Genomic DNA, 12058 nt, shown 5'->3' with positions numbered 1-12058 from the left:
AATACGTAGGCGACGTTGACTCTCGGCACTCCCTTAAATAGTACAACTGAAGCCCTCTCTATTACGTCTTGTCCTCCAACTTCAGAGAATGGAGACGTTTTAACCTAAATCCTCTAACTTTTATAACTAGCCCTGTTTAGAAAACGACTAGCTTTCTCTGGAGTGTGAGCCAGGCAAGCACTGTTGGGAAATGGCTGTTTTATTCATGCATTATCAGAGGCTAGGTTTCTCTTCCTCTCTATTTCTGTCTATCTCTGTCGCTCTTTCTGCTTCCTCTCTCACACCTTCCCTTCTCCCGACGTCTCTCTCTCTCTCTCTCTCCATTTCTCTACCTCCCCCTCCTTTTCTCTCTCGCTTTCTGTTTCTCAGTCTGAATAATTCATGGATCAACACAAATAGCTGTGAACAAACTGCAGCCCACCTCTGGGCACAAGCCTCCAGAGTCGACCGCATTCAACTACTGTGTTTCTACACCACACGACCATAATGCTGCTGTTTCACCATGCCGTACACTTGTTAAGGGCTTCAGATGTCGGCTCCGTTTTTACTCAGAAACCAGACTGAAACAGTGATTTTTCAGCAGTTTACAAAACATTTATAGCATGTGTCCCAAACGGCACCCCATTCCCAATGTAGTGCACTACTTTTGACCAATACACCATATAACCACTGTGCTGCCTCTCTGTACTGTTTCCCCATACATTACAGACATTGGCCCATTTTACACGACCACTGCAGACGGCACTGCCTCCCTGTTAAGGGATGTAGACAGACGTTGCCCCAGTTTGACTCCGAAGCAGCCATATTTCAGTAGTTTATTTACAGTCTCAATTCATGTGAGATCAATGGGTGTACTTCACCCCAATGTATCTCCTCATAGAGAGTTGCAATGAGAACCAGACCCCTTACTGGACTACATAGTCTTTGTTTCAGACATGTTTAAATGTATACTCAGAGAATTCCCATTACCATATTGGCTTACCAGGTCTCTATGATTGAAACCCGTATCTTACAACAGCTATATTTAGAGAAGGGGTTGTAACCCCTACCGTATATTTAGGATTCCTCCATGGGCTTTACCAACAGTGTCATGTCACTCACACTGTCCTCTTTCGGAACTAGGTGGGGTGTGTGATTGGGTGAATTCCAAGCTTGCTGGCTTTATTCCTGGATCTGCAGCCGTTCGTGTAGGAGTGAAAATCCCAGTAATTAACTGGGTTTAACCCCCTGCCCACCCCCCCCCTCTCTTTCTCTTTATTTTTTATTCCCCCCCCCTCTCTTTCTCTTTATTCTCTACTCCCCCTCTCTCTTTCTGTTTTCTCATCTCCCTGTCTCCCTTTTCCTGGTCTCCTGTGCTAATTCTGCCTCTTTCTCTCCTCCATCTCTCATACTCTGCCTTTTCATGTCTCTTGCCAACTCTGCCCCTCTGTAACGCTCTCTCTCTCTCCTCCCTCTCACCCTTCATCTCTCTACACTCTCTCGCCAAGCCCTCTCTCCTTCCCCCTCTTCTTCCCTCTTCCTATTCTTCTCTCCCTCCTCCCTCCTCTCCCTCCCTCCCTCCTCCTCTCCCACTCTCTCTCTTTCTCTGGAGGGTGAGTTGAGGTGATGAGTGGGCGTTCTCTGCCTCAGTAATTAGAATGGGAGAAAAGAGACGAGACAGGATCAAGGAAAGACACTCACACAACAAGAGTGTGTAATGTGTTGGTATCACGTGGTGATACTGTCTCCTAATCATTCCTCTTCTGTCTCTCTCTCTCTGACAGGTGTGTATGTGTCGGAGAGAGAGAGAGAGATCGATATAGAATAATAATGAAGAGATTGGAACGATAGATTGTGTATTTGGAGGATGTATAATGCTAAATAATGTTTTTTTTCTCACATTTCCTTCCCCCCTCTCTCTCTCTCTCTCTCTCTCTCTCTCTCTCTCTCTAGTTTGGGAGAACAGAGGTGATTGACAACACTCTAAACCCAGACTTTGTCAGGAAGTACATCCTGGACTATTTCTTTGAGGAGAAGCAGAATCTACGCTTTGACTTGTGAGTGATTATTTCCTTTAAACACTGGCCCTGATGAGTCCCCACATGACAACCCTCCCTCGGTTCCCTTTCTTTCTCTTTCTCTGTCTGTATCTTTCTCTTTCCCCCTCTCTGCGTTTCCCATTCAATTCAATTCAAGAGGCTATATTAGCGTGGAAAGTGTAGGGACCTAAATTGTCAAAGCAAACATGAAGAAACATATACACGTTCCGTTATACTGTAGTCACTATTCCGTTCCTTGTTGTCCTCACATTCACACTGAGAGGAATCCTAGAGACGGTTTCCTCTCCTTTCAAATGGCGTTTAGTCACGAATAGTAAACATCAGACAGACACTATAATGGTTGGCACACAGCTGTCTCATTCTCTCACACATAATGTAACCAGGAGGAGGTTGTGCAATAACAGGGCTAGGGTGCAATTCAATTTTTGGATGCAAACTATAATCGCAAATGGCTGGGCGATGATGGAATATGGCAAGCTAATATAATATTCACAGAACATTAGGAATCTTCTCTTTTGGAGTTTAACAGTTAGTTAAAGTGATCTATGACTTCTATGATAAAATATAGGGCGATAAAACACATGTGGCTTTGGTTTCAACCCTCAGCCAGTCCCGTCCAGAGAGAACAGAGGAGAATGGTGGAGTAAGTACTTCCCATAGAGGTTCAATTCAACCCTGTCGAATACGTCGAAGACGAAAATGATTTCCCCAATTTGTATAGTGTAGAAGTACGCAGAGTCAGATATAATGAGAAGCTACCCCTTTGCTCTGAGGTGATGACCCTTATTAATCTGAGTCATCCCGATTCATGATCTGTATTGCGTCACTGTGTGCGCGCGTGAGTGCCTGCTATAGCATGTGCGGCTCTCGTCTAACTCTGGGCTGTGGTGATCTATTGTATCACGGTCTGTTTCATCTTCACAGGGCTCATAAAGTGCACGTCCTTCTCCTTGATGTCTCTATGTTCAAGGAGTTAGAGAAATGTATTTAAGTGTCCCTCCACAGTGACACAATAACACAGAATACAGCTAAAGAAAATAAGAAACACATTGCCGACCACTCAGATTGAGCTTTGAGACACGAAAAAACAACCAGTCAAACATGTTACAGGCCTCATCTATAGTGCATTACGTCATCTATACGCAAACAAAATACAGTGGATCAAAGGACAATTAGGCAGTTCTATAGAAACGGAGGATAAGGTGACAGGCTTTGGTGCAGGCCTTTACACTCATGTGCAGATCAGGCCCGTAACAACTAGCCTCCAATAGTGAGATATCGTCCCACTAATAAGAAGGTGAAATGGATAACCAAGATGAAACACAACCCCCTTAGCATTTACTCACATACACTGATAGATGTGAAAATATTAGATCAGGGTTTCCTAAACTCGTGTCTTCGGGACCCCAAGGCATGCACGTTTAGGTTTTTGCCTAGCGCTACACAAATAATCCACTAATCATGAAGCTTTGATCATTTTGAATCAGCAGTGTAGTGTTAGGTTAAAAACTCAAACGTGCATGCCTTGGGGTCCCGAACACCGAGTTCTGGGAAACGCTGGATTATATGGATGTAAGTAATGAGCAATGGATAAACTTCATCTACCAGAGGCCTCGTTAGAGCTCCCTTTCTCTCCCTCTCGCTCTCTCGTTCGCTCACACACACACACGCACATGTAACCCGTGTTACCTATCTCTCCTCCAGATATGATGTGGACTCTAAAAGCCCAGACCTATCCAAACACGTGAGTGACACACCCTCTCAGACCTGCAGACACAGATGAACAGGTATTGGCCAATACTCCCAACAATAATCAACGTAATTGACTTGAAACCATTGATTTTCAAAGTCATTATTGATCAATACAAGCTAACAGAATTTCCCGCACAAAATGATCAGAGCTAAAAGCATAGGACTCATCATGGACAACTGATGGAATGTTCAGAGAGATGAAACGTGAGAGTCCTGCACTCTGATTGGCCAAACTCTCCTTATCTATGACTCTGGTCTGATCGTGAAGTTGCATGGTTTGATTAGTTGTGCCTGCTACATGTTGCATGCTCTGTCAACAAACTACCTTCATGGATTTATGCAAACCTAGTGGTTAGAGCGTTGGGCCAGTAACCGGGAAGGTTGCTGGCTCGAATCCCCGAGCTGACAAGGTAAAAATCTGTCGTTCTGCCCTGAGCAAGGCAGTTAACCCACTGTTCCCGGGGCGCCGAAAACGTGGATGTCGATTAAGGCAGCCCTCCCGCACCTCTCTGATTCAGAGGGGTTGGGTTAAATGCGGAAGGAAGACAAATTTAGTTTAATACATTGTTGGACAACTGACAAGGTATCCCCCTTTCCCCAAAGAACCATCCAGGTATCCAAATATACAGCATGAAATTGTTATGAACCTTTGGTTTGTTCATACAATGTGGTTGTTACTACAAGTACATACAATGGCTCCGTGACCATACAGTAGGGCAAACCTTCTGTATGTTCTGTATGCCTGTGCATCCAGTGCAAAATAACAATTAGGCAATTATAAAGAAATGTCTCTATTGGAGGATAAGGTGGTAGGCTTTGGTGCAGTGGTGTAAAGTACTTAAGTAAAAATACTTTCAAGTACTACTTAAGTAGTTTTTGGGGGGTATCTGTACTTTACTTTACTCTTTACATTTTTGACGACTTGTAGTTTTGCTTCACTACATTCCTAAAGAATATAATGTTATTTTTATTCCATACATTTTCCCTGACACCCAAAAGTACTTCCATTTTGAATGCTTAGCAGGACAGGAAAATGGTCCAATTCACGCACTTCTCAAAAGAACCACCCTGGTCATCCCTACTGCCTCTGATCTGACGGACTCACTCAACACAAATGCTTCGCTTGTAAATGATGTCTGAGTGTTGGAGTGTGCTCCTGGCTATCCTTAATATATATATATATATATATATTATTATCTCATCTGGTTTGTTTAATATAAGGAATGTGAAGTGATTTATACTTTTACTTTTGAGTATATTTTAGAAATTACATTTACTTTTGATATTTAAGTCTATTTAAAACCAAATACTCTTTTTTACTTTTACTCAAGTAGTATTTTACTGGGTGACTTTCACTTTTACTTCAGTCATTTTCTATTAAGGCATCTTTACTTTTACTCAAGTATGACAATTGGGTACTTTTTCCACCACTGCTTTGGGTGCAGGATTTACATTCATATGCAGATGATTAGTAGTTGTACTACTGTTGTAGAATAATGTACCTTCTGTGTCCTCAACCAGACTAGAATTGATCATGAAATGCGTTAGTGCATTTGAATTAGATAAACAGGATGTATGAATCATCATGCCACTATTTGACTGCTAATAAGAGGATAACAATCTTCACATTCTGTCGCTTGGGAGACTGTTGGATCAAAACAGTCTAACAGATTATTTGAGGTACTTGCATACAAAGAGAAGATTTGCATATCTCCAACTGCATGATTTTTATTCATTGTATTCCTCCCGGATCTTTTTTACAGCTCTTATATGACACCTAATCTGTATTCTCTCCTGCTACACTTCCTGGTTTGAGTGGTGCTAGGTGTTCTGGGTATTGTAGTGTTTGTGTGTACATGATGTGTTCTGTTGTTGTTGACCCTGCTGCCTGCTCTCCCCTGCCCTCTGGAAGCCTTCTGATCTCAACGTACGTCTCTGCCTCTTTCCTTTTCTTTTCGTACTGTAGCTGTAGTATATTGTAGCTAGAGATACAGAAAACACACGCAGCTGTAATGCATGTAACACACTCTAATAACCTAGGTATATTACCTCCCTCCCTTCTTTCGCTCTCGCTATCACCTTGTCCAATCTTCTCCCCAACTCCCTTCAACCCTGTTTACTTCCCCTCTCCCCATGTTTCCCTTTTGTAACCCTATACCTCCTCCATCCTGTCTCTGTCTCTTCTTCCCTCCCTCTCTCTTCCCCCCTCTCTCTCCCTCCTTCTCCTCCTCCTCTCAGGACTTCTTGGGTCAAGTGTTCTGTACCCTGGGGGAGATCGTGGGGTCACCTGCCAGTCGACTGGAGAAACCACTGGGGTGAGTCTCTGATAATATCATACCTTTTTTTCAAACCGCTGTTGGCCTAAATGAGACCATTACGGATGAAAAGTTGGCCACTGTCCTGTGGTGGTGAACGCCAGACCTCTGGGATATGGTTTCACCTCTGTCCATGGTGCTGAAATCTCTGATCCCCGCTATTTGCTTGTTGTTACCTTAAGCACCATTGGACCTTTTGCTCTTGTTGTGGCATAGTCACACACCCTTGTTTTCCACAAGGGTGTCAGTTGAGATTGTTTTTCTGGGCCCCTAATGTTGCTGAAGTAGCTGCCTGAAAAGTACCTACCTGCCTGGACCCCCTGCTGGTACCCAAAACTGCTGGGTCCATTTCAAGGCTGTTGGTTGTCACTGTGTGATAATGAGAATAGACAGGAGTCTTATTTTTTATTTTTTTTTACATATTCTAATGAGACTATGTTGACAGAAAAGGGACAGAAAGACATACAAAGGAAAAAGAATGAGAAAAGAAGATTACTTAAAATAAACAGAGAGGGAAGGAGAGAGAAAGAAACAAAAATAAATCAAATTGTACTCGTTCCGACAAATTATTGTCATTAGAGAAAGGGGGTGAGGCGCTGAACCAGAATTACAACAATTAGTAGTAATAGCGCCTTGGGATTCATTTAAGATACTCTTCGAAGAGTATAGGGTTTCAGACGTTTTCGGAAGATGGGCAGGGACTCTGCTGTCCTGCTTCCACCTTAGGGGTGCCAAGACAGAGAAGAGCATTGACTGGGCTGAGCGGGAGCTGACCCCCCGAAAGAGGTGGAATGGCCAAGAGATCACATGTGGCAGAACAGAGTGCTCGGGTTGGGGTGTGGTTTGAGGATAGCCTGAAGGTAGGGAGGGGCAGTTCCTTTTGCTGCTCCGTAGGCAAACACCATGGTCTTGTAGTGGATGCGAGCTTCAACTGGAAGCCAGTGGAGTTTGCTGAGGAGTGGGGTGACTTGGGAAGGTTGAACATCAGGTGGGCTGTAGCATTGTAGCATTTTGGATAGGTTGCAGGGGTTTAATGGCACAAGAAGGGAGCCCAGCCAACAGGGTTGAAGTACTGTAGTCCAGATGGGAGAAGACAAATGCCTGGATTAGGACCTGCGCTGGTTCCTGTTTGAGGAAGGGTAGTACTCTAAGGATATTGTAGAGCATGAACGTGCAGGAGCTAGTCACTGCTTTGATGTTTGCAGAGAATTACAAGGTGCTGACCAGGGTCACGCCAAGGTTCTTTACACCTACAAGGGGGACACAGTGGAGTTGTCGACCATGATGGAGAGGTCTTGGAGCGGGCAGGCCTCCTCCGGGAGGGCGAGCAGCTCTGTCTTGTCGATGTTGAACTTGGGAGGTGGGCCGATATTCAAGCTGAGATGTCTCCACGTCACCTGGTAGGAGTGACCTCCCAGGTAGGATTCAATCCAAGAGTGTGCAGAGCCTGAGACGCCCAGCCCTGAGAGGGTGGAGAGGAGGATCTGATGGATGAGAACAGAGTAGAGAGTGTCAGCTTTGGCAGAGTGGAGAGCCTGCGGGACTCAGAGGAGAGCAGTCTCAGTTGAGTGAGCTGTCTTGAAGCCTGACTGGTTAGGGTCAAGAAGATCGTTCTGAGAGAGATAACGGGAGAGTTAGCAATAGATAGTACGCTCAAGGGTATTGGGAAGAAAAGAAAGAAGATCCTGGTCTGTAGTATTTGACGTCAAAGGGGTCGAGTCTTCATTTCTTGAGGAGGGGAGCGACTTTGGCCATCTTGAAGTCAGAGGGGATGAAGCCAGTGGTCAGGGATGAGTTGATGAGGAATGGGAGGTCTCCAGAGATGGTCTGGAGAAGGGGATGGGGTCGAGCGAGCAGGTTGTAGGGCGATTTGGATATCACAAGTTGCCAGATTGCATATGGAGAGAGAGGGGCGAAAGAAGTCTCTTCTTTTCAAAGTGGTTGACTAAGTTGACCATGGAGAGGGAGGAGGGAGGGGGAGGAGGTTGAGGATTAAGGAGGGAGGATTAGAGGCAGAAGCTTGAAATTTAAAGTGATAGAAGGTTCTCTGTAAGTTTAGTTTTCCTCCATGACCTCTCAGCTGCCCGCAGCCCTATTCTGTAAGCTCGGAGTGAGTCACTAAGCCACAGAGCAGGAGGGGATGGCTGAACCAGCCAGGAGGAAAGGGGACAGTGAGAGTCATAGGATGTGGAAAGGGATGAGAGTAGGGTCATAGAGGCAGAATCAGGAGACAGAAGGAAGAGATGATAGGATAGGAGAGAGAGAGCAAAGATTGCGATGGTGCATGACCATCTGGATAGCGGCTGAGTGGGTACGGTTGGAAGAGAGGGAGAGAAAAATAAACAAAGTATTGATCAAATACACGAAGGGGGGATAGTCGTGAGATTAGTAGGCAAACAGCCTCTAGTAAAGATGAGGTTAAGTGCGTTGCCTGCCCTGTGAGTGGGAGGGGACTGGGAAAGAGTGAGGTCAAAAGAGTAAAGGAGAGGAAAGAATTGAATCGAAGTCAGGCATCAGGAGGTTTATGTCACCCAGTACGATGAGTGGTAAGCCATCTTCGGGAAATGAGCTTATCAAGGTGTCAAGCTCATTGAGGAACGCGCCATCCGCTGGGCGATAGATGGCATCAATGTAAAGTTTGAGTGGACAAGTGACAGTGACAACATGGAATTCAAATGAGGAGGTGAGACGGGTGAGAGGGGGAAAAGATAAAATCTCCACAGGAGAAATGAGTAGCCCTGTGCCACCACCGCGATGACCAGATGCTCTCGGACTAATCAGATGACGATAGAACAGCAGGAGTAGCAGTGTTCTCTGGGGTAATCCGTTRCTCCGTCAGCAACTAAAACTGACGGATTTAAGGGCAACATAGGCTGAGATGAACCAGTTATGTTTATGTAGATCTGTCCACAAGAGATTAAGTTGGGGCCTATATGACAGAACTGAAAGAGGGGATAAMAATGTGACGGGTGAAAGTGGGGACGAGTGGGAGTGCATGAAGAGTGTGATTTGAGGGGGTAAGTTGAGGAGATGAATGTGTGACGAGAGTCAAAGTGGCAATCGTGGGAGTTTGTTTGCTTACTTCATGATTAAAGTACAAACCTACATTTCCCACCCTACTGCAAGTATACAGGCTGCTTTATTAAAACAGACATTGCATGTCTAATAAGAATCTGAAGGAGGCTTTGAAATTAAATTAAAAGTCCAAGCCATTGGCTTAAGCTAGTGTACAGTATAGAATTGTTTTAAGATGGTCATACCATGGATCATTTAGCTATTTGATATTGAATTTGGCTACTACTATATCCCATAGAAACACATTGAATAACACATTCATAAATGGCAGTAAAAAAATAAATCATAAGGAATCAGGTTTTGAAAGCTCAGGAAATATATTTTAGTTTTTTTGGACACGTATTTATCCCCTTATTTTTGTTGGCACAAAACTACCTCCATACTTCCATTKATTTATATTGGTTACCTTCAGACTAGTCACGGGACACAGAGCAAAACGAAGAACACCATCGTTGTTAGGTATGCGTAACTGGCTGTAAGGGAGTCAGGCGCAGGAGAGCAGAAATTGGGTAGCCAAAGGAGCCTTTTATTTCGGCGAACAAAAAACACGGCACTAAGAACATTAAACACAAGATGGGTTGACATAACCCAGCGCAAACCAGTCTAGCAAGCACATACACGAAACAACAAACAATTCCACACACAGACATGGGGGGGAACAGAGGGTTATATACACGTCTAATACTGAGGGAATTGAAACCAGGTGTGTAGGAAAACAAGACAAGACAAATGGAAAAATGAAAGGTGGATCGGCGATGGCTAGAAAGCCGGTGACGTTGACCGCCGAACGCCGCCCAAACAAGGAGAGGAACCGACTTCGGCGGAAGTCATGACAATCGTGTTCGTGAGAGTCTCCCCTTTCCACAGACTTTTTTGGAAGGCCAATTTTCGGGATGTCTCATTGTCTGACAAACACCGCTGTAGCTCGGTCACCAAGTCCGACATAGGCGGATACGGTGGATTGCGACGCAGCCCATGCTTAAACTGACATATTTCTATTTTTATTATGTTAAGAGTCAATAGACTCTTAAGGATTTAAAAATAAATCATTTTACCCCTTTTTCTCCCCAATTTRGTGGTATSCAATTGGTAGTAGTTACTGTCTTGTCTCATCGCTGCAACTCCCGTACGGACTCGGGAGAGGCGACGGTTGAGAGCCATGCGTCCTCCGAAACACAACCCAACCAAGCTGCACTGCTTCTTGACACAATGCACATCCAACCCGGAAGCCAGCCGCACCAATGTGTCYGAGGAAACACCGTACACCTAGSGACCTGGTCAGCGTYCACTGCGCCCGGCCCMCCACAGGAGTCGCTAGTGCACGATGAGACAAGGATATCCCTGCCGGCCAAACCCTCCCTAACCCGGGCCAATTGTGCATCGCCCCATGGGCRTCCCGGTCGCTGCCGGCTGCGGCAGAGCCTGGGCTCGAACCCAGAGTCTCTGGTGGCACAGCTACCAGAGTTTGTTAAGGATCAAAAGAAATATGACAGGAGCAATTTTGACAAAAACTATGGATATACAGTATGTTGCCTCAATAAGAGCTGTGCAACGTTTGTAGAATGTCATATTCCAAATATTTCACAGCTGTAATGGCTGCCAAAGGTGCTTCCACCAAGTATTAACACAGGGGAATAGAGACTTATCCAATTATTATATTTATTTTATTGTATTTTTTCTTGATTCGGAAAATGTTCTCTAACTTTCTTTCACTTTGAAAATGTGGAGTAGGTTGTGTCGATCTGTAGGTTAAACAATCTAATTGAATCCCTTTTCAGATGACATTTTAAGGCAGCAAAATGTGAAACAAAGTTGAAGGGGTTTCTATAGGCACTGCATTTACAGTTGCTAATGGTAGAGAACATATATACGTTGCTGGTCATAAAATATGGTGTCTCTAGCACTATCGATCTGTGGGTAATTAGGAAAAAACCCCAAAAGTGTTACTTTCGTCCCAGTTGTCCCCTACCCACACATCAAATTGATTTCAACAGTACTTGATCAAGTCCACTAGCTTGCTGCACTGTTGTAAAATGTCACTATTGCATATGATTTGTATATTAACATTTTGGAGAACACTTATGGATTTGCCTAGACACATACTGTACATACATCTATTTCTTTTCACTGTAAACTGATTTTCATTTCTGTGGTGAAGTAGGCATAACTAATAAGAAATTGTAATCCAGGAGAAATGGAAATACAGCCTACTTTGTGATATCAAAAAGTGTAAACAATGTGTGCGTTAAGCTATTCTCTACTTCAGATGCACAATGTCAAGGGATGCGTTGCAAATGCCATCATACTGTAGGTCAGTGGTTCCCAACTCCGGTCCCTGAGTACTCCCAACAGTACAGTTCTATTGTAGACCCGGACAAACACACCTGATTTAACTTGTAAACTAATCGTCAGGCCCTCAATGAGTTGAATCAGGTATGTTTGCGCTTTTGGAGGTACGCAAGGCCTGGTGTTGGGAACAACTGCTGTAGGCCTATGGCTGCACTGGTGTTGCATGCCATTATCAGTTAGAAAATGGGTTCACATGGATGATATCCTGAAAGAATTCCTTATGACGGAACAAAAAGGCCATGTTCATTTGAGAATATAACACAGAAACACAGACATATTAGAGACAGATTCCCCTTCCCCTCTATTGCAGGATTGTGATCTGTGATTAATCAACATCGACACTAGTTCGTCTTGAATAATAGTTAAGTTAACAATTAAAACAAGTTTAAACACTTAACTTCAAAGAATCAACACTATTTCATATAGTGTCAAAGCGTAGACGTAAGCTAACTCATATGTCAAGGTTAGACAGTTTAGTAACAAGTAGGCTATTACTACTAAAGCATCATTTCAGGTGAACAACAAAAA

General features: G+C 44.1%; 1 protein-coding gene across 3 annotated transcripts in view; it reads left to right on the top strand.

Annotated features, from left to right (window-relative positions):
* The window catches only part of LOC111969697 (copine-5), a 210439-nt gene that overhangs the window by 57438 nt on the left and 140943 nt on the right, over positions 1-12058 (top strand). For 2 of the 3 annotated variants that reach the window (XM_023995882.3, XM_023995880.3), the window contains exons 4-7: positions 1933-2036; positions 3744-3783; positions 5704-5718; positions 6030-6106. In XM_023995882.3, the coding sequence (XP_023851650.1) occupies positions 1933-2036; positions 3744-3783; positions 5704-5718; positions 6030-6106 (236 nt within the window). The remainder of the gene's footprint in view (positions 1-1932; positions 2037-3743; positions 3784-5703; positions 5719-6029; positions 6107-12058) is intronic. The other variant, XM_023995881.2, reaches the window with a different exon arrangement.

Source organism: Salvelinus sp. IW2-2015, linkage group LG11 (genome assembly GCF_002910315.2).
Source record: "Salvelinus sp. IW2-2015 linkage group LG11, ASM291031v2, whole genome shotgun sequence".
Lineage (NCBI taxonomy): Eukaryota > Metazoa > Chordata > Actinopteri > Salmoniformes > Salmonidae > Salvelinus > Salvelinus sp. IW2-2015.
This window is presented reverse-complemented; position numbering and strand designations above follow the sequence as displayed.